At 43.5% G+C, this 24,148-nt stretch overlaps 1 protein-coding gene across 4 annotated transcripts in view; it reads left to right on the top strand.

Annotated features, from left to right (window-relative positions):
• dctn1b (dynactin 1b) overlaps window positions 1-24,148 on the top strand; it is a gene marked incomplete at its 5' end in the record, with an annotated part of 54,853 nt that overhangs the window by 2,894 nt on the left and 27,811 nt on the right. For 3 of the 4 annotated variants that reach the window (XM_079527931.1, XM_079527932.1, XM_079527930.1), the window contains 4 exons: window positions 3,162-3,194; window positions 12,894-13,145; window positions 13,710-13,788; window positions 16,216-16,247. In XM_079527931.1, coding sequence (XP_079384057.1) covers window positions 3,162-3,194; window positions 12,894-13,145; window positions 13,710-13,788; window positions 16,216-16,247 — 396 coding nt within the window. Of the gene's footprint in view, window positions 1-3,161; window positions 3,195-12,893; window positions 13,146-13,709; window positions 13,789-16,215; window positions 16,248-24,148 lie in introns of those variants that run through there. The other variant, XM_079527933.1, reaches the window with a different exon arrangement.

Here is a 24,148-nt window from a genome sequence, read left to right as displayed (position 1 = left end):
TCACTAAGCATTTAGCCCACACAATATCCAGAGTGATTTCCACCCAGGACAGCAGCAGAATATGCTTCAATAAGCTCCTACGTTATTTCCAGCAGTCTGTAGTAACACATAATGTGTTACTACATTGCCCATACATGCCCTCTACATGCAAAGGGCATGGCAGTGTTTTTCATTCTTACGTTACCTTGCAAGTGATTCAGGTAGACCTAGTTGCAACGTCATTCCCTCTTGAAATCCCAGTTTATCACCGCTGTTGAAATGCTCTGGTGCACCACTCAGTTTCTACGCAACAGACGGTACCCAGCTATTTTCTCTGTCATTGTCCTCTTTTTCTGTGATGAGACAGCTCTTTTGCTTTGTGCTGTCAGTTGATCCCACGTGTGTGTCATGCCTATTCCTTTGGCTGAAAGATAAGCCCCCCCCCACCACCACCATTGCCGCTAGCCCGCTACCACATCAACCAACCCCCTCCATCCCGCTCTATCCTCATTTGCATAAAGGGGTGCAAGGAGACTGCAGATATTTCATTGTATGTCCTGAAATATCCTCAGCCGTGACTAAAGTTAGCTCTGCGTTGTCTAATAACTACACTGTATTTTCAAAAGTTGGCTTAGAAAATACAATATTGTCACATTACCACATAACCTATTCTATGTGCCCTACATGCATGCACTAATAAGGCTTAGACCCACTTGGATAGACCTATGTGTGTAAGATAGACAGGCCTACCAACAACCTAGTATGTGTAACCTACTTTAGGTTAAACTCTATTACCGATATCTCACTCAACTAGAGGTTTGTTTCCTTTTGTTTAATAGCTGAATAGCTGAAATGTGAGCAATTAAACAAAACATTTCTCCTTGTTATCCATGCTGAAACCCTTTTACAAACAGAATCCCTGCAGCATTTGCTTCCATTGCAGAAATACTCAAATGAATAGAGTGAAAAGCCCCCAGCTACAGTATGCAGTTGATAAAAGACTGCTAATCCAACCTCTGTCATTTGCCAACACATCACATCATCCTCACCTGGATCTTTTGTGTTCCACCACAGTTAAATGTATTGGACAATTCCAATACATTTAATTCACCTTTCCCTTATAATGGCGAAGGTTCTCCACTCTGTGTTTTGTATCATGTGGCCAAATTTAACTAATTCACCCTTTCTCCCATCAAAGTTTTTCCAAGGAAAATCTATTTTTGAAACATTTTGAAAAATAAATAGCTGTTTTAGCATATACGTTTACCACCCAATGCATGTTGAGTAACTCTTTACAGTAATCTGAAACAGTGACAGATTTTGTCTAATGTTGAATTGTACAAAGTTGCTTTACTGCATTTGTCAATGCAGATTTATGTGGTCCATTGATCCCAGTTGATTTAGACTATCTATTGATCACCGGTGACTTTCTGGCAGCCATCACTCAGGACATCGATCTGTGTTCTTCCCCAATGGACTTTGATCATCAGACATAAGGTGAAAACAGACAAATGACTTACGGCATTTGTAGAAAAAGGGTACAGGCTTTAGTTTAGACATAGGCTACTATTGGTCCAACTGTCATTAGACCGACAACCTACCCCTAACCCTAACCGTAAGCACGGGAGCAGCGCATGTTCAACCACATGTCTGACCGTTGTTTCCGCATGTCCGTTGTGTGTCTAATCTGCGTGTGCATCTCGTAGAAAAACAGGAATAACTAGAAAAAGTGCCCTTCTGGGCACAGGTCTCCACCAGGAGGATAGGACTGTGTGAGATGTTTGGCAAAATGTTTAGTAGTAATATAAACATGTTTGCATTGTATGGCAATTGGATGATTTGAGGCATTTTGTTCCAATCAACCTGTTTTGCAAAAATCAACCTGTTGGTGGCGCTATAACAGGCCAATGTGAAAAGGGTGGGATATATTCCTCAGCCTAGTAAGAAAATGTGTGAAAGATTTCACGTAAATTGCATGCTGTGTTCATGATTTGAGGCTTTTGTTCAAAACGGGGCAATCTTGCAAACTGTGAAAGGCAATTATAGCCAATTAGGGTGGAATATGAAATATCGGACAGATCCGACTTGAGCACATGACCATAGAGATACTGTGTAACGATTTGTGAGATTTTTGGACAGAATCTGGAGGAGTAATATCCAAAAATGTGTTTTACAAAAGTCGGCCTCCTGGTGGCGCTATAAAAGGCAGATGCGGAAAATGCAGGTCAAAGGTTTGTCCTTGGCCTCTAGGGAGTGTGCATGCAACGTTGCACGCAGATCGGTGCAGTTTTAGGTAACAAATGTGAAAAGCTGCCTCATGGTGGCGCTATAACAGGCCGTTCTGGAAAATGCGGGGCAGAGGTTCATCGTTGGCATCTAGGGAGTGTGTGTGCAAAGTTTGGCATCGACCGGGTTAACGGTACCGGAGATTAGCTGGTAACGGACGGACGGAAGGACACACGGACGGACACACACACGGACGGACACACACACACACACACACGGACGGAGTGCAAAACATACTCTCTCACCATGCCTTCGGCCTGGTGGAGACAATGACAGAGATGCTTCATTTGTTTTTCTTAAGAGATATTTTGTGAAGTAATACGGAGGGCTTTAGGGCCCAGTGGTGCTTGTCGGGGCCTAAGCCACACTCCCTCCTGCAGAAAGAAGCCAGTGCAGTCACTAGCGCAGTGCTACCACTCAGCTGATGCACTCTCACAGCAGACTACCCCTGGTCGTTAGTTTATGTTTTATTTTTTCCCATCCCCTGCCTTCGCTCTGTTTTCCTTTGCTCCCCCCCTGAAGTCACCGTGAAACAGGAGCACCTGCCCAGAGAGCCCCCTCCCCTGCTCCTCACCTCACCCGTTCCTCCTCCTGTTCTTCCCTGACAGTCAGGTTTCTCAGGGATTCTCTAATGTCCGGCGGGGTGAAAAAGGAAAGGAAGTTTTGAGAGCCCAGGCCGGTGTTGGGAGGATTAGTGAGAGGGATGTGGTGTTGTCGGTGAAGAGGAGAGACGCGCCTCTGAGAGCATCACTGAGCTACCCTCGTCCCCTCCCTCTCTCCTCCGCTCTCGTCTTGCCAGCCCTCTTGTGTCTGGCCAACACTTATCCTGATAACACGCTCTCCCACCTCTTGAGTCTAGGCAGCCCGTTGTGGGGGTGCTCGGCGACTAGGAGATTATGTCTCAGACTAGGAGGAACACATACACCCGGGTGAGTGCATGCTAGCGCACCCAGAGAGTGACTGAATCGGCGAGACTGTTGCGTTAAGTTACTGCTGTACACCAGCGTTTTATGTCTGGTGAATTTGTTTCGCTATTGTGGCGTCTGCCTGATGTCGATTTCCAGGCTGAATGGATTGATGAATGACACGGTTTGGCTGTGCATTCCTCTGCTTGAATTGTTGCTTCTTTGTTTGGCTCAGATGCCCCCAGGGCTAGACATTGTTTGGACCTTCACGCTGATTGTGCTGACCTGCATGCTAAAATGGTTTGGTATATGCTATGAGCAAATTACAGAACTATGAGGCTATTGTTATCATGGGACTGTCATTCCTTGAGAACCAGGAAGACTTCCTATTTGTCATCTGTCTCTGACTCAGGCGGCAACCCTTATCATCCGGGAAGGATGACATCAGTGTCCGTCCTCAGAATTAGGTTACTTCTCCTTCAGCATTAGGTCTACTTTATGCTTCCAATGCAATATAGTCTTCAGTAGTCATGGGCCATCGCAAATCACTCAAGGGTTTTCACTTCTTAAAAGCACTCGTTTGATAATCCACAACGTACAATACACAAAAATGAATGTGAGATTAAATATGTATATGGTGTAAGGTATTTATAAAGAATATAGCTTATACAAATACAAACATTTATTATCAAACATCATGCCTACTTTTGCCATTCCAGTCTGGAAACAGGCATACCGTACCTGCTATACAGTCTTGACTCTGTAGAACTGTTTGCATCCTCTCCTGAGCCTTGTGGTGGGGTTTGCATGTGTTGTAAGAGTAGAGTGGCAATACATTATTCAGCATTCCCTCCTCTCTGCTTCTAGCACATGGCAAGCAGGCCTGAACATTGTATTAAACATAAATGAATGCTTCATTACAGATGCAGCATTTGTGGGATGGTTGTGTAGCCTACCCACAGCACTTAGCTTAGACCCGATCTATTTATTTGATTTTATTTACTGGGTTGATGGCTCCAAAAACACAACATAAAACATAAAAGTTAATTAATGTTTCATTGCAGGCTGGGGGCAAACCGATTTTAGCTATGTCGTATACCCTGGATTTAATTTTTATTTGATGATATGTTTGTTTGATGATTTTATAAAATGTTTTTTTTTAATGGTTGGCAGATGTGCTTGAGTGCACAGACCAATGACTGTTGATTACTAAAATCACAAAAATTACAGACAGTCATATGTAAAGTCATAGCCTTATTTCCCTTATAGCCCTTCCCTCATCATGCACAGTTCTGACAACCAAGGTATTTGAGTTCTGTATTTACAAGATAGTATAGCTCATACTTTTCAAGTCTTGAATATTAATCAAGGTAACAAGACTGAGCAATCCGAGTGATTCAGGTTGTGTACAACAGTGCAGGCTGACATTTACTAATGCCACATGGGTGAAACTGAGCATTACATTAATGATACCATTGTTCTTGTGAATTATTTGCAGTTTCCAAACCTACTTACCGGTAGTTGATTGTTCTTTCTTTTGTCATATTTGATGTTCTTAACAAACAAATCCTCTGGGGGCGCCACCTCCTTTTTGTGTAGAAACAGGTGCTGCTGTGTTTATTTCTACTAACAACAGCACTACGTGTTTAGGGCAGTGGCACTGACAGATACTGTATCTGGGCCCTATTTTGCGTGTCTTAAGTACTAGGTCTTATAGAGCGTCGCAGTCCTGCCCCCTTTCATGACGACAACAGGCCCGGAAAAGCATTTCCCATGCATTTTTCCCATAGACGTTTCGGAAAGTATTTATTTAAAGACCTTTAAAGCCTCTGACAAAGCCAACTCGGATCATGACAACTCATGAAAACAAACACAATTATTTGGGCCGAACAAATAATTAGAACAATGTTTGTGGCAGGCCCTGCCCTCTGGAACTCTCTCCCCTTGGAGATTCGCCAGACGCCTACATTGGACTCTTTCAAGTCTGCACTGAAGAGACATTTGTTCACTCAGACTTTTGGCAATTAGTTTGTTTTCTTTTTTCTTTTTTTAAAAAGCGTCCTTGGGTTTCATGAAGGCGCTATATAAATTCAAGTTATTATTATTATTATTATTAACAACAAAAAAAAGTGTTGTAACCTGCCTTTTGTTCAGCCCAAAAATTGTGTTTGTTGTCATGAGTTGTCACGATCCAAGTTGGCTTTGTCTGAGGCTTAAAAGGTCTTTAACTAAATACTTGACCTGGAGGCATTGGGGCGCATGCTGGCCTAGTGGTCCAGGCGCATGCCACATATGGGTTCTGGCCTGTGTTCGAGTTCCGTTCCGACGACCTTTGCTGCATGTCTCTCCCTCCCTCTTTTCTGTCGGTCTTCACCTGGAGGCGTGGCCAATGCTGTTTGGACACTTAAAACCATAGACATATAAAGCCTCCTTCGGCTCTGGGGCGTTTGCTCTCAAGTGAGGGCAAGCTTCCGCGTTGGTGCCAAGGAAAGTAAGGAAAAGAAGGGATGTGAGTCACGTGACGATGCTGGGGATGCGCCACATAACAATGCACTTCCGCCCTCAGTGCGATACACGTCGCTCCAATGGTAAATGGTGCATTTATATAGCACCTTTATCCAAGGCGCTTTACATAGATTGTGCATTACATTCACCCATTCACACATACATTCATACACCGATTGTGGCGGAAGCCATGCAAGGTACCAACCAGCACATCGGGAGCAATTTGGGGTTCAGTGTCTTGCCCAAGGACACTTCGACATGTAGCCAGGAGGAGCCGGGATTCGAACCGCCGACCCATGGATCATTGGACGACCTGCTCTACCTCTTGAGCCACAGTCGCCCCAATGAATTGCAGCGGCGAATGAGGCGTCTACCTTTCTATGTCTATGCTCAAAACAGCCAAACAACATTGGCCACGACCTCCAGGTCTTAAGTCATAAGACCTGGTACTTAAAGACATGCAAAATAGGGCCCTCTGTCTTGAGAGATTATTAGAGGAGTAATGAATTCCCCCTCAGATTCCCATCTCATGTTCTCATGTTGTAGCCCTACATTTTCAGTTTCCCTTTCCTAGGTAGTTAGTAGTTACTGATGGGCCTATAGGCACAATAAACTCTTAAAGCCTGATTTCCAAAAGCTCCTGGTCTTAAATGTCATTAAAATTCCCCAGGGTGTTTTCAAAGGGGCCATAATTACGCTCATGCTGTAGGAATGAGAAAACACACATACTCCTTTATGTTTCAACATTCCTATGTACAGTATTGTTATTATACTTATACAGTGGGTGAGTGACCACTGATCACTGAATTTCCATTGTGTGGCCGAGTCTAAGTCAGTGGTGGGAAACTTTGATGATGGAGAGAGCCACTATTGGCCACATGGCATATTCTGTCACACAAAAGTAGCAAAAATCGCCAATCTACAAGCTCAAACCATTTTGAGCTTGTAGATCTGCTATCTTTTCCTATTTTTTAATTGGAATCCTGAATAAGTTCTTGCTATTTTTTTATTGGAATCCTGAAAAATAACATTTAATTTCAAATGCATTTAGTTATACCGGTACTTATGTTTATGAACTTAAATACAAATACATTGGACAAGACAATAACATTTTACCAGTAATAGTCATTACGCTACTAATAGACTGAAGTAATTTAAGCGGGTCATGTTTGCATGTTTGGAATTGTATCGGCTGAAATCAATTCCGATATTAACCTGTGGGCCGCATTAAGTGAAGGTGGGGGGGCCGCATGTCGCCGCCAGTTGCCCATGTATGCTCTAAATCTGTGTAGTCCCACACGGTAGACTGCAGTGTTCTTGATTTCCTCTGATTGGTTCTACATCGTTTCATCTAGCTTTTTTTTTTCTCTCTAACCACAAGGCCACTGAGCTGGTCAGACAGTAGGCTGACAGGAAATGGGGGAAGACATGCAGTAAAGGCCGTCGGGATCGGGAGTCGAACCCGCAGCACACTGCCATACTGGATTACCAGCCTGGCCATGGCCCAGGCCCGTTTCATCTAGCTTTAAATGCAGATGTCATTAGAATTGTAGTCACACAACCTAGTCAGTGCATACCATCTGTTTACATTTCATTTCCTTTTGTGGGCATCGAAGTTCAAACCTGTGGCACTTTCTTTACAGTGCTGTCTCTGTGACCCAACAGGCCCCTCCCCGTGCCCTGTTTACATTAGGCACTAGGCACACACAGGCCGGGGTGTGCCAGAGCCCAGAACACCATCACTTATTTTGTGATAACATCAAGAATGCTGTTCTGCTGAGTCATCTAGGATGGCACTATCAATTGCATTAATAAAGAATTGTTAGATTACCAAATATTAGAGCTTGGGACTGTTTCCCCTGCTCTAATTACTGTATCTACAATGTGGGTATTTCTCTATGCTTCAGAATTGATTTATGATATTTATTTTGTATTGATAGAAGAACAGATTTATGAGGTGAGAGAGGTGTGTCTTTGGAACGCCAGTAGTCCCTGACCAAGTAGTGTTGGCTGTCCGTCATAGAGTACTCTCTAGACTAGACTAAAAACAAAAGGCGTTTGAAATCTTTAACTGCTGACCGTTTGACCCACACAGATGTGTGGGTCTGTTGACATTGACCAAGTGGTTAAATACCCATTTGTTCTGACTGACCTTAGTCTAATTGTATTTTTTATATTTTATCTGTGCCTCTAATCAGTCATGCTATTGTTAATGCAGCTACTGTATATTATTAGTTACTAACCTATATCCTAAATGTTTCCCACACTGCTCCCACAACTTTGGCACCACATAATGTTAATGTTACGTCAAACGCACCAGCTTCATCAGGAATCGTGTGTGTGTACTTTTTTCAAGACATACTTGAAAATGGTATACTTAAACATTTAGTGCAATACATTTTCCCCATGTGTACAGCATGGTACACAGCATCAGTTTCCATAAAAATATCATTATCACAGAATCCATCAAATGAATAGCTACCACACTTCTCTCACCACAAAGTTTATGCATGTACCTGTAAATGAGCCATGCCCGTTCCTGCCAATAACATTTTCTTCAAAACTCCTTTAAACCTGATCTCATCATATACATGTTGTCCAAGTGATGATGGATCTTTGATAGTATGCATCGCCAAAAGCTTAACTTGTACCCATACTCTGAAATGTGATGAGTGCGTGCGTGCGTGCGTGCGTGCGTGCGTGTGTGCGTGTGTGCGTGGACTTGTAGCTCAATGAGTAGGGCATGACACTGACACTGTCAGGATCACACGTGTGTTCATTTATTGACTGAATGGAAGCATTCATGTTTTAGTAATGACTTGTCCTTATATGCGTTCGAATATACTGTATGAACACCACGCACGTGTGACCCGTCCGTGACCCGTCGTTGCAAGACACACAGAAGCAATGTGTGTGCAGATGTTCGCTTCATCACGGTCAGTGCAGGAGAGTGTTTTTTGTTTTTGTGAAATGGAGCAATGTAGAGACGTTAGCATCCAAAAACATACGGCTGTGACTGAGTGCATGTGAGTTAGTGTTGTTATGAGGCTTGGGGTGTACAGCGGCCCGCGGCAAAATTCTATAGGCATCGAACGATGGTGTAACGCAACCACGCATGCGCAATAAAGCAACCTGAACCACGCATGCACAGTAAGGGTGAAGCTGTGGCAACCACGCATGCGTAGTAAGGGTGTAACTGTGGGAAAAATCAAATAAACGCAAATAAACAGCGTTCAGTTTGTTAATTTGGAAAACGGGCTTTGTGATGCCCTGCATAACATGATGGTCGATGTCTGTGCAAAATGCAGATGAACTGTGCAAGTGAGGGGGAGCAGAGAAACACACGCACACACACACACACACACACGCACGCACGCACACACGCGCACACACACACAGATCATGTGCTTTTCTTCATTTATTAGTTTAGTCTGACACACACATAATGCATTTAATTTGTCAGAGAAATCCACACATAGTCAATGGTCATCCACACTCGATTTGTAATAGATGAAGAACTGTAAGAGTTCTATTGGCTGTGAATTGCAGCCATTTCTTTTCTGTATCCATTGTGAAAGCTTTTAGAAAGCAATTCATAATCCTCATTATCATGGAGCAACCTCCCTAAAGGCTAATTTGGACTCAATTGTGTTGAACTCTCTCCCAATAGAGATTTGCCATGCTCCAACACCGGACTCTTTTAAGGCTGCCTTGAAAAGACACTTATTCTCTCAGGCTTATGGTATATGTAGTTGTTGATTGTTGTTGGTACATTTTGTAAAGCATCCTTGGGTTCATGAAAGGCGCTATATAAATTCAAGCTATTATTATTTGTGTCGCACCCTAAAATATTTATATTGTGATTATGTACATAATGAATTTCTTTCCCTGTATATTGTCTAAAAGGCATGTGTTGTTTAACTTGTTTTGCTGCTACTACCTGCCCTGACACGAATATGTGGACCCAACATTGAATTTAAATTAGTTAAAATGTCAATTCTTCTATTGGTATCATGTCAATCTTGAATTTTAATAATGTTCTGCCAGAAACAGTTAAAAAGTGAAGTCTTAAAATGACAAAAGAGTGGCCGCACACACTGATAGCCAAAGTGCTGTTTATTTAGAATGCAGAGAATGAGAAACCAACGTTTCGGCAGACAACTGCCTTCTTCAGGGTATTTGTCAAAAATATTTTTCAAATCATCACAATGAGCTAGAAGATGCAACCAATCACATTCTGATGAGTGCTGAGAGCAATCGGGATCAGCTGTCTCACATTCCTGGGTCATTAGGGACATTAGGAAGGCAGAAACCGTGGCAGTGATGACATTATTTCTTGGCCATGGTAACAGATCAGATTTCCGAGTCTCTCATGCACCAAACCTATGCCTATCTCCCTGGCAACGTTATCAAATGTTTTGTGATTATGATCATAACTTTACTACCGGTAGCTTCATTGTGATTCAGTACCAAAATCACCTGATAGAGTATTCTCAGCAAGCTGGAAATGCATGCTCCACCAGGTTATGCAATACCCATTGTACGTGATATGGGGTACTAGATTAGGCTGAGGGCCACAACTGTAGAATGATCATGTGTGTGGGGGGCCGCACAGTGTGCACGTGAAGCGTGAAAATGTGTGGGTTCTCAAAATGCATTTTGTGCTCAAACACAAAGATTTATGTATATTTCTGCACAGTAATGAGCAGGATATGTCTATACAGATATATGCTACCTTAGGCCTGGGCTACATCTATATGGATCTTTTGCAAAACGGATATGTTCGTCCTCCGTTTAAAAAAAATCCATACGACAAAGATGTGTCCACACACAAACGCAGAAACGCATTGAACACAGGAGAAAATCACTGCAGTGCCAGTAGCAGGTTTCAATTGTAGGCTATTTGATTTACACTTATGAGGTGCCAAATACATATTTTTTAATGAAGGAAATGAATAGGTACCGTATTTTAAAACCCACCTAAATTGTGAGTGGAAGTGGAACATGTTTCTTGCATTGTATGTCACGCCATGTGCGTAAATCTCCTGACACTCGATCTTCTCTCTCCAAAAATATGATTCTGATTCATACACCCAATGATAGACACTTTATCATTGCTCTAGCTGGCAAGTCCTGCACAGAAAATAATAGCAGAGTCAGACCTATGGAAGTGTCGCGTCCGCAACCAGTTGTGAGCTTGTAGAGTCGCTATTTTCGAGGTGTATAATAAATGTCACGTTATAATGTAGGCTAATAAAGGACGTGCACATGGTCGGCAGGCACAGTGACAACGGAAAGCAGTCAAGGATGCGCCCTTTATTACCTAAACAGGAGAGCTGTGGACATGACCCACTGTATACTTTCTTCTCACCAACCACGCTATTTAATGCGTATTTAATCTCTCTCTGTCTCTCACCCTCCATGACCATGACATGGAGAGCAAAATACGGCATGTCTACAGTCTATCCTTTGACAAAACATTATAATGTCTTATCATAGCCCTGAAACAATACGACCGCCATGTTTCGTCATGTTTCACCGTTGTAGGGGGTGTCACAAATTTAGGCGAGGAATTGCATGATTCTCACATCCATGTGGCGTGCCCTGGTCAGGTGTAGCTGTCAGACTAACTTTATGCACGAGAATATATAGTTTCACATGGCTGCAGTGCACACGCCACGCGTTATCCACAGTGTCTCTGTAGGTCCACAATGACCGTAACCTATTATTCAAGCTTCGCCCTCCGCAGTCCGCACCAATACAAATAGCCTACAAACATCTGGTAGGCTGATATTATTTATTACTGGATGCAGCATGCAGAGCTTTGCTTGCTGGTGACGTGCAGTATCCGTATAGTTTCCAGGAGCAAGCTGCATTCCTCACCTATATTATTATAGTACAAATGATATGAGCTAATGAGCGGTGACGTCATCTTTTCTCTAAAGCTCCGTTTCGCATGACTACACAGATCCACTGATCCGGATATTTTGGAAAATCTTCACTTACTTATCCGTTTCCAAAAACCTCCGTTTGAGTGGCCGAAATGCTGTTTGCGTGTGGCTGAAAGGCCCAAACGCACAAAAAAAATTGCGTTTTGCAAAAGACCCATATTGGTGTAGCCCAGGCCTTAGCATACACACACACACACGCGCGCACACACACACACACACACACACACACACACACACACACACACACACACACACACACACACACACACACACACACACACACACACACACAAACAACCTGCCCTTGAATATGATTAGTGAGTATTACCATTATGAGCATTACTGTCATTATGGTAATCTCACATTTCATATAGCACACACCATACCTGCAACTTTCATTAGCCCTCTTATTCCCAGAATAAAAAAAAAAAAAAAAAAAAAAACGCCAGTTGAATACCACTGTGATAGAGTAACCAGTGTGATATACAACAGTACTAATAAGATATTACAAATGGGTTATTTATACTCGGGAATGATGTAAGTTGGGAGCGATGCAAATTGAGAATGCATGTCCGACCCCTTTATACAATACTCGTTGTACTGCATTTGTTGTGCTTGTTGACAGAGTATGTTTTATCTGTCTTTCTCCCATTTATACCCGTGTACATCAGTGACACGTACATGGGCATACATGAGGGACGGATAGACAGATACAGGCATGTGGCGCACTACCCTGTAAAAGAATAGCATACTATCATGCACTCTATAATAAACATGACGCAAAGTTTATCTGTGAAGCTGATTGCACATGCACTGGGAATCAACCCCAGGCCAGGATGTTGCACACAGTACAGTGCAGTACAGTGCAGTACCAGGTTATACGATGACGAGGGTGCCCCAAAACAAGAATGAAGTACCAGACAGTGGCCTTGTGGTTAGAGTGTCCGCCCTGAAACTGGGAGGTCGGGGTTGGATCCCCGGCCGGGTCATACCAAAGACTGTAAAAATGGGACCCAATGCCTCCCTGCTTGGCACTCAGCATCAAAGGGTTGGATTGGGGGTCAAATCTACTAATCAAATGATTCCCGAGCGCGGCGCACGCTGCAGCTCACCGCTCCTTGGCTGCGGCTCAACCGCTCCAAGAGATGGGTCAAATGCGGAGAACAAATTTCACTGCGGTAACGTGTGTGACAAATCGTATGACTTTGACTTTGACTTTGAATGGAATGGTACTTTCTGTTAATCTTCTCATATCATGTCTCCTCAGACCACCAGCAGTGGTAGCAGCAGGATGAGCTCCGATGGTGGAGGCCGGCCAGCCAAGGTGGGCTCCCTGGTGGAGGTAATCGGCAAGGGGCAGCGTGGGACAGTCGCTTATATCGGCACCACGCTATTTGCCTCAGGAAAATGGGTAGGCGTCATCCTGGATGAGGCTAAGGGAAAGAATGACGGCACAGTGCAGGGCAAACGCTACTTTACCTGTGAGGAGAACCAGGGGATATTTGTCAGACAGTCACAGGTAAGAAGAAGGCATGATTGTATTCCTTAAGCACTTTATATATAAAGAATTAATTTCCAAAAGATACTGTAGAGTCTAGACCTCAGGTTCATCTCATCAAATTCATAACGTTTTCCAAAAATAGAATATGGATTTTTAAGATGTGTGCTTCTTGGAGGGGGGGGGCTTGAGAATAAAACTGAATGAAAGAAAACATGTTTCACGTAGGTAGGCCACCTGTGCTCTGAACACACACACACACACACACACACACACACACACACACACACACACACACACACACACACACACACACACACACACACACACACACTGGGCTGGCTGGCCCTGAGTGGCTCTACACAAGTACTAGATGTTGCCATGGGAACTAGGGTGGTTAAGATGATAGCTAATTAATAAAAATTATCAATAATAAAAGACTATAATGGAATGTATCTCCTTTGTCCCGATTGTTGTCTCTGTCTCTTGTGTTTCTTTCTGTTTCTCTGCTGGCCTCTCGCTGTCACGGTCTGTTTCATTCTGTCTTTTATCTCTCTCATGTGTCTCTCTCTTTCTGTGTGTCAGATCCAGCTGGTTGATGATGGAGCGGACACAACGTCCCCTGAGACACCTGAGCCAGCCACTGCCAAGGTTCCTAAACGCGGTAAGGACACACACACACACACACACACACACACACACACACACACACACACACACACACACACACACACACACATTTTAACAATTTATTTATGTCCACACAGAGGAAATTGCATACAAGGACATAAATAGTTCAGGTGCAGCAAAGTTACATCCACAAAATCAAGGAATATGTCGCGATACAACAAGAATGTCATGTCACCCAGCATTCCATGGGCACAAGTAGTGTAGGCATGCAACCTAACTTTGAAACCCCCGGCCACCAACAACCAGTCCGTGGGTATGTCTCAGGCTGGACCACCAGAGGAAACAATTTCCCAGTCCACTCCTGCATTGCCGCCCGGTGTCATATCGTTCCCGGTAGCGTGGCTAATCCCATGGGCCCAAAATCCACCCACCGTTGTTCCGACAGCGGATGGACACACCGCTAGAAGGCCAGGTCCAACGCCTCTCTTCCCAGTAGCTGCTCATGGGAAGGTGCACCAAGCAGCTGTTGGTATACTCGGTGAGCAGTGCCTTATTGTATGCAAGCTTGCGATGGTGTTGAAGCACACAGTCCACAGAGGTTGCAAATGCATCTTAAATCTGCACCCACTACATTAACGATGGTAGTTACAACACACACACACACACACACACACACACACACACACACACACACACACACACACACACACACACACACACACAAGCCCATACTTCTGTCCTTGACTATCATTCACCAGCATTTTATGTTGTATCTGTACTATACGGTATTACGGTAATAAAATATAGTCATAGAATGACATGTGGTCAATTGTTAATTGTATTAAAATCCTGATATCAAAATAACAACATGCACGCACATGTGCATGTTGTATCAGGTAGGCTCAGGTGTTATCGACAGGACATAAAGACATATAATTCATAACTGTGACTTTCACAACCAAATCTCACACACACACACACACACACACACACACACACACACACACACACACACACACACACACACACACACACACACACACACACACACACACACACACACACACACACACACACACACACCATCATCATCGGCGGTCACTCGTATCCGAGTATGACTGTCCTCCTTCTTGGTCCTTGTGGGTCGTCAGGTGGTGATGGAGGCCGATTCTGGACCCGATTATTCTGGTGCAGTGTGGACAGGGGAATGTAGTGGTGGGTTTGGGTTGGACCGGTTTATTGGATGCTCTCTCCTTTCTGAGTCTGCGCTTGTCCTGTGCAGCATGGCGGAGGTCATCATCATATTTTGCAGCACCCTCACGGACAAGGTTTCTCCAGGTCGTCCTGTCTGTTGCCTTGCCTTCCCAAGCTTTGAGGTCAATGTGGCACTTCTTTAGGATTGTTTTAATGTTGTCCTTATACCTCTTCTTTTGACCTCCCGGGGCCCATTTCCCTTTAACAATCTGGGAGTACAGGACTTGTTTTGGGAGGCGAGAGTCAGGCATGCGGACAACATGGCACACACACACACACACACACACACACACACACACACACACACACACACACACACACACACACACACACACACACACACACACAAATATCACATTGTTTCATATCAAACTAAGCAGTGAATCCATGTCCCACCTTCTCCAATAACATGATTTACCACAGGCACCTCTTTCACTGGCTGAGACCAGAGTAAATAGTCAGGAATTTGATTCATAAGATTTAACCTTTAGGCCATAATCGTCTATTTGCCAGAGCCATGAAGAGCTTCCTTAAGGACAAAATCACTCGCAACAGGAAACCTGAGACCGTTTTCCCCAAAATATTATACAACCTATTCACTCTATTCATTTCAACAATAGACTTTGGCCAGGTCCACATGAGAATCACAACGGTGTCTGAGATTCTGGCAGAGACACACTCTGCGGAGTGCGGACTGTCTCCATGGTTACCGATCACTGCTGCTTTCAGGTTGGAGGGAGGAAGGGCCAGGGGGGGGGGTCATTTACTCTGTATATGAAAGTTGCTCTGCTCTTTATTTGGAACAGCTAGAGCCATTGGCGGAGAGACAGATTGGTGACAGTTGGTGTCCCTGTCAAAACCAACAAATGGCAGGGCAGTTGCCATGGAGGCTGGGCATCTAACGGGACATGTACCACAGGTTATCGCGTAGAATCATAGATGAACAGCTCTTTACAGGGTGATCACTCATCTCTTTACAGGGTAATCACTCATCTCTTAGTTTACAGGGTAATCATAGGGTATGTTCTGTACACGCACTGGTCACCTGGTGAAAAAGATAATGTAGCTTGTTTGCTCTGCTCTGTTTGCCTGATTGGTTCACACCAGGATCTTGGGCAGACTTTAGACTTTATGAAGGAGGATAAATGACAGTTGTGATAAACGAGTGTTTCTCTCTCTCTCTCTCTCTTTTATTTTTGCTCCTTAGAGATCCTGGAGACGCCCAAGCCCACTAAAATGGTGAGTGAGATAGTGCTGCACTGCTGCAACGTGGCACCAAGCTCCCTTACAGGTGTTCAGCAGGAGACATGGTGGCCTACATGTGGAGTTGCACAGCCTTGCACAATCGGATGCATGCAGCACTGCACATACTGTAGTTTCAAACACAGATACTCAGAGACACTCATAAACTCTGTCTGTCTGACACACACACACACACACGCACGCACGCACGCACGCACGCACACACACACACACACACACACACACACACACACACACACACACGCACTCAACCTTTTCTATCTCATATGATCCAGTCAACTCTTGGAGGATGTCCTTTCCTTTCTTTACACCTGTTCTCACCTGTTGTTGGTGACAAACCAACAGCTGTGTGACTGAAGATTATGTTTTACTTGTAATACAAAATATATAAAATGACATACATACATACATACATACATACATACATACATACATACATACATACATACATACATACATACATACATACATACATACATACATACATACATACATACATACATACATTAATATGTGTGGAGTGGTCGTTTTGTTGACTGTCCTGTAACTATTAGAAATGTCCCTTGAGCTCAGTCGAATTGTGACCACTGACTGATCACCCTCATACTTTATTTTACTATACTATCCTACAATAAATACAGGGAATCTCTGTATGTATGCCTGTAATCCACGTATCTCGAGAACCGTTCGACCGACAGACTTTCGCCACACACATTGCAGATGACCCGAGGGAGCGCTGTCACTCTGGGAATTCTTCTTAACATCTTTCTTTGACCATATGATGTTTTCTGTCGAGCTAAAGGAAATGTGTTTAAGAAATGAGATTTAATTCTTTTGACTATTAGTATGCACCCTAATTTATATAAATGTGTAGGTTCATTTTATTCTTATCCACTAGAGGGCGGTGTCTACTCACTAAAGCCTTGTACTGTGATTCATTTATTGCTGTTTATAGGTAAGTGTCTCAGGATGAAAGAGCTAAGCTCGAATTTATTCTGGCGTTTCGATTTGAATATATATATATATATAATTGTGATATTTTCATTTGGGTCATATGCATTTAGTACTGGATTATTTGGCTGCTGTAGTTCTGATCCATAATCAATCAATCAATGATTGATTAATCATTTGACTATTTTATATTCTCTTCAAAAAGAAAAAGAAAATATTTCCTAAATTATAAATGTATATAGAGAGATGGACCCTTATTGATCCCTATGGGGACATTCAGATGTCGTTGCAAAAGCAGTAAGCATGAAACACAGGATACTGGTAAGAGTAGACAGTAGAGATGAAATGAAAACAAAGATGGTTTTCTAGTAAAACAAATATCTAGAAAAGTAGGTCTCCGCCAGGTCGGTTGCCTACGCAGGGCCTGCAATTTTGGAAGCCACTCATAGCAGAATGGAATGTGAAAAATCTTGATCACATAACCACATAGATAATGTGTACTGATTTGTATACCAAAATATACACGAGTAGTAGCAAGTCTGTTTTTAAGAAAAGGTACAATGGCGGAAGGCAGGAATGGGTATGGCCTATGTAAGGAGTTGCATCATGATCCAAGGAATCCAGGGAATTATTATTATTTTTTGTATGACCTATGGTTCAAAAGTTATAGGCCAAAACCTAAAGCTGCCTATTATATTGAATATAGTGATCTGTTCTTCCTTTGCCCACTGGGAGTGTGTGTGTGTGTGTGTGAAAAGTTTGATGCTGATCAGTTCAACAGTGCTGGAGATCACCTGCTCAAAGACAGACGGACACTAACATGGACAGGAGTGAAAACATAGTCTCTGGCCTTCGGCTGTTCGGCCTGGCGAGCCAAAAATTAGGGAAGCAGACTTGGGACCCTATATGTATAATGAAGCATCCGTGCGCACTGTGCATTTTGGACTGTGCTGTCACAGAGCTCTGCAAAATACAGAGCCTCAGAGAGGGAGACACATCTTCAGGCAGCTTATAAATATTCTCCAATAGCCTACCGTTATGTCAATATGCCAGTCTCTCTAGCTACAGTAAACATACAGGACATTTTGCACTCATTGCGCACAAGTTGCACAACATTGAGAAGTGTTCAAACTGTTCATTTACATGGGCAGCTACCGTAATTGATGATACTAAACATGTAAAAAACATAGAGGCTGCTGTTATTGGCGTTCAAAATGAGTGCACATTATTGTCTTGCTGGCATTTCTGAGACGGATATCTAACGAAGATCAAACCAACCCCACCACCAGAGTAGAGTTGCTGAGTCATGTTGCTGTCTCTGTGGACTCCTGGTTTTCACCTGATACCGTGTCCCCCCTCTATCTTACCCTCGTTCGTCCCCAGCCGAACCTCTGCTAAAAACAGACAGGATGGCAAAGGGGCCCCTTTGCAATTTTATTGTTCCTAGGATGGCAACGGTTGACTTATGAATAAGGAATGAGCCAAGTATCCTTATGTTAGGAGTCATCCAGTCACGATCCAAACAAGGCATTCTGGTTCTGAGGGCATGACAGAAACTCTGTGCAACTCGAGTTGCAAACCGAACGGGTGGAAATCAACTATAATCTGTTTATATGCTCATAGTACTTGACAATGAGTCGATAAACATATTTTCAGTTCAGAATCATTCTCATTTAACATATCTGAGTTTTGCAAAAATGTAACATTGCAATATCTTTGTCCGCCATTAAAACTAAAATGAAAAGGAACATGATTGGAGATCTCCAAACACAAGATCCAAATGAAAAGTAGGTGAGATTGGATTTATTCATAAGTCTTCCCCTGAGATATATATATATATATATATATATGTATATATTTATTAATCTAGGACTTTGACTGCAAGTTCACATTCTCTGCATCAGCCCATCAAAGCAAATGCTAGAATCTAAAATAAATGTAACCTGACACATTCGGAAATGTGTTGGGTTGAATTTCACACACACACACACACACACACACACACACACACACACACACACACACACACACACACACACACACACACACACACACACACACAAGATTGATTCGATTGGACACCAGTTCTGAACTGTACTGTAACTGCACTGTAATCTGTCATTTGTTTAGGTGCAGTCACCAAAACAAATGACTTGTTTCACGGTGCGGGAACGAACTTGGCTGCAAGTTTTGTAAGAGTTGTGCATAATTTGTCTTCATAAAGAAGGTTTATTAGAAGATCAATCTTTTTGACAGTTTGTTTGTGGTCTGTCCTCATAAAAGTAAACCTTAATAAGAGCAATGAAATAATGTGTGAAAGAGAGCGAGGCTGAGGGCTAAGCAAGACTGTGTAAGTTAGATATGTGACCTCTGATATCACCAACGGAGAGCACCAACTCACTATAATTCCCATCATGCGCAGCATGCCACTGATAAACTCCTTGACCTCTAACATTCACCTTTACACTCCCTCCCTTCCTTCCCTACTTCGATCACGCAGCGAGGAGTGAAGCCCAAAAAGGTGGTGCATGTTTCTCTAAAATCGGTACAGTGGTAATGTTATGATCACTGTGGTATCCGTGGCTCTGAATGGCCTATAGCTGCTGCATGGCATCAGGGTCTCGCTAGCTCCCATTGACCCATATTTCTTAATTCTTATCAAATCCATATTTTCATCCGCCGTGATATTATTCTGTGGTTATGAGAGAGAGACAAGCGATTTTGAAAGAGTGTCCTCACATCTGTGTCACCCATGTGCAACTCCATTATTTCTTGTACCATGTAGTCCCTTCCTTCACCATGCTCTCCGTGCTCTCCTGTGGTTCAAAGCTCTGGCATATTGTATGTGGCCTCTACTGTATGTCAGTCGCTGCTTCCTACAGTATATGCGCCATGTCGGTAGAAAATGCATTTCACACGCTCAAGCTTACTCTGAGTATGTTTCAAAATATACAAGAATAGTCCATATAATTTATTTGGAGAAATGTCTTGTGGCTTGGACGATTTTGGTCTGGCTACAAACCCATGTCACATGTTTTGTTTTCTTTGTTTTATTGCCTAAATTATATTCCAAATATATTTGGGAATTACTGGTATTAAGGTATTAAGCTTTTATGAAGTAACTGAACAGATTTCCATTTCCAACAGAGTATCGCCTTTGTGATGTGATATATATATATATATATATATATATATATTAATGTATAAATATACTGCTAGACAGAATTTTCCGAGCTGTATATGAAATGCATTAGTGTGTGTGGGACAGCGTCTTAGGTTATGTACTAATGCGTGGATACTGGGTTACACGCACTTCACGGTCATGGTCCAGCAGTGGTCGCTTAACATCCTGGAGGCTGGAGCTGAGTCATTATGCTCTGCTGCGCTGTCTCGAAAATGTCACATTCTGATTGATGCTCCAGTGGGTTAGATATCAGCCTCCATGGCTGCTGCTGCTGCTGCAGAGCGTCGACTCAGAGAGACTCCAGCTGAGTATGGATTTGCTGCCAAACTCTGATTTACTCACTCCATGTGAGCTGTTTCTCTTGCCCTGTAGTCTGTCTGTAGACCTCCAGGACTTCCAGGTCTTGGAGGCAAGAAGCTTAAAGGAGCATTCAGTGATTTGGGTGATTTGGAAAACCACCCAGTCCGCCCCGGTAACAAAATGTGCACATGCACGCTCTACAGTGGGGTGAAGTGCAACAGGCCAACAGCATGTGCACCAAGGCCCGCCCCCACTCGATCATGATTGGAGGAAGGCCCCTCTCATCCTGATTGGATGACGGTTTTGCCACCCGCCACCAAAACTGAAACTAGGGTTTTTTGACCCCAGGGGCTCACTGGGGACAGGGAGGAACTCCTTATATGGTCAGCACACTCTATAGTAGGGAGGATTATCCAGAAAAAAAGAAAAAATAAGTGACATTTGAATTAAGTCAAATCACTGAATATACCTTTAACAGCTCTGTCCTATGAGCCTGCTCTATGGATGGCTGTGTCTAGTGGATGTTTCATAGTGTTGCACGGGAGGTGCAAGTTGAACCTCAGAGGGTGTTCGGAAGTGGAAGTTATAAGTGGAAGAACATTTCCAATTGGAAATGTATGGGATACAATATTGTTTATTTTAAGACACCTGTGAAATCTTAAACACCACGGTAAAATAGTAATTTCTTTGAATTCTTATTAAACGTTTCAACTTTAATCTTCTTGACATTTAAAACAGTTTGACTCCATAATACGATTTACCCGCATTTTAATCAAATATTCTACGCTGCCGAGATTGTTTTATTACCTTTAGATCATACGCTGAAGTATCTGGGCTTTTGATCGGCGAAAAAAAAAAATCCGCCGAAAATAGGTTCCCCCGTGTATTGCGATCAATCGCACCACCCGCCATCTTGGTACGCCACAAGACGGGTGCATAAGACCACATTCCATGAGGCCGTGTCTTCCGTTCACTTGCATTGGACTCAATTTCCCAGAAGCCTAGCAGCCCAGCAAATGTGTCGATTTCCGGTTTCGACATCATAACAAGAAGCTCCTTCCACCAGCTCCGCGGCAGAGACGGAGTTTCTTTTTAATTATTAAAATACGGCACATAAAACAAATAGCGGGGATGTCGTATTAAGCAGGGCTTATCGTTTGATCAATCAATTTAAAGCAATCAAGGTGTTTTATTATAGACATTTCAATGCTACTAATATTCACAAACAGTGGAAATAAACTTTGGTAATAAAACTAATAAAAGTAAATAAACTTTGAGCCATTCAGAATGTTTGTTAAGTGTTTAAAGGTCTATACCAGCTAGGTGATTATTATTAGTATTTTACATACTAATAATCATCACCTAACACACACACACACACCTCCATAGAAAGTGCTTTATGTTGTCCAAACATTTGAAATATATTCAGCTGCTGCTGGTTTGCCAATAATGCGAGCTGCCTTCATTATGTTGTGCTGTGCTGGTGCTGTTGGGGCAGAAATTCTATCTCTCCTTTGTTATGTTGCTGCAGCCGGGCTGAGGACCAATGCCCTTACAGTCAGTGAATCACATCTGTCAATGCTGCTGTAGCAGGAACTTGAAACCTCTCTACATCTCGTCATCCCACTCCAGTCCCATCTCTCTCTCTCCCCCCCCCCCCCCCCCCCCCCCCAACCCTTCATAACCTGTCCTTCCTGTGATGCAACACTTATGGTTAGAGCTATTGTGAATTTGGGAAGAGGGAAAGATGGATGAAGAGACAGTGATAGTGTGGGGGAGAGATGCTGCTTGTTTTGGTTTAACTTTATCTGCCCGGTGTTATTAACAGACAAATCCTCTATAATTTATACAAAGTGTCACTCCCCTCACGTTCTTAATTGACAATGTACTGTAATTGACATCTCTCCGTATCCAAGGTACTTTGGGTGTAAAGCTCACAGTTTAGCAGAGTATCCCAGAGTGGAATGAATCCTCTTCTCTTCTCACCATGCTGTCATTACTGGGTAGTAGATTAGTGGGAGCTGAGGTAGCTATTACTGATAGGAAATCAAAAAGCTCTTGGGTTTAGCATAACCACTTGGACAGGAATTAGCCCAATAATCTGGTTTGGAACTGATAAAACTGCTTTATCATTCCTCTCTTACTCTTTTATTAAAAATTACTATTTATTGAAGGTTATAAGTCTAGAAGAACATGTTTAATGCACAACTCTTTCCAAGGAACTCAAGAACGAATACAAAATGTTGTTATTTATTATCTTATTTTTGGTTTGGAAAAGTGATAACCTGCACCATTTCGCGTGCGTGCGTGCGTGCGTGCGTGCGTGTGCATGCGTGTGTGTGTTCCTTTGTCTGAGACTGGCAGACCGGAGTTTGTCGAAGGAGTGTTGTTGGCAATAACAATGTGAACATAAACTTATTAAACTTGTGTTTCAATTTCAACGCACAGCAGCAGCATCCATGCTCCTCATGTAACAACTTAGATGTCAGAGCAGCCTCCTTGTTTCTGTATGTCATTCTAATAAGTCCATTGGAAGAACCCAGGACAGTTGCTAGGATACAGAGAAGGCTTGCATCAGTGTTGTCACCCCGACCCCTCCACCACCGCCCGCCACCCCGACTCATTGCCCCTCCTTTGTTTTTTCCTTCCACATCCTCTCCCCTCCCTCTCTCCTCTACCCTCGCTCCCTTTTCTTTTTCCATCCTATTCTCCTGCCATTCTTTTGCTGTTACACCCCCCCCCCCCCCCCCCCCCCTCCCCTTTCTCTCGTTTGTCCCCATACATACACTCACAGGCACACTCACACACACTAGGGATGATGGGGAAGAGTGTGCGTGGTTGCGGGTGATGTAATGCCGGACTAGGGAATTGACTAGGCTGGGAAAATCACAGTGAGCAGTGACGGAGAGAGAGGGAGACGGAAGGAGACAGAGGAGAGGGGAGTGAGCGAGAGAAGAGGGGAGGTGTAAACTGAACGGCGGCTCATCAGAAACCGTGTGTCAGCGAGATGTCTGCATCCTAACAGGGGTGTCAGAGAGAGAGAGAGAGGGGCGATCGACCTGAGGACAGTGTTCGCTTCGGCTCACCACTGCCGCTTGAGACCGCTCACGTTATGACAAGAGAGGCTGCTTCACTGGCAAGCCAGCTGAAAGGACATAGAGGAGGACGGGGTGGATTGTAGCAGGAGGGAGGAACCGAGTGAGAGGGAAGCCTTGGAACAGAGCCGCGGCCATTTGCACTGCTGCAGCTTCCGAGTCTGAGAGGAACAGAGTGGCTGGAGCCAGTCTGCTATCTTGTCTGTGTCTGTCTGTCCGCCTGCCTGCCTCACTGGCTGCATCTTTGGAGCTCATGCATCCGTCTGTCTGTCTGCCTTAAACGCGCCTTGGCTGCTGTTCTCTTACTGTGTGTCTACCTCTCGGTGACTGTGTGTGTGTGTGTTTCT

The sequence above is a fragment of the Electrona antarctica genome (genome assembly GCF_951216825.1).
Source record: "Electrona antarctica genome assembly, chromosome: 18".
NCBI classification, from domain to species: Eukaryota; Metazoa; Chordata; class Actinopteri; order Myctophiformes; family Myctophidae; genus Electrona; species Electrona antarctica.
Note: the sequence above shows the minus strand (reverse complement) of the source record. Positions and strands in the feature narration are given on the sequence as shown.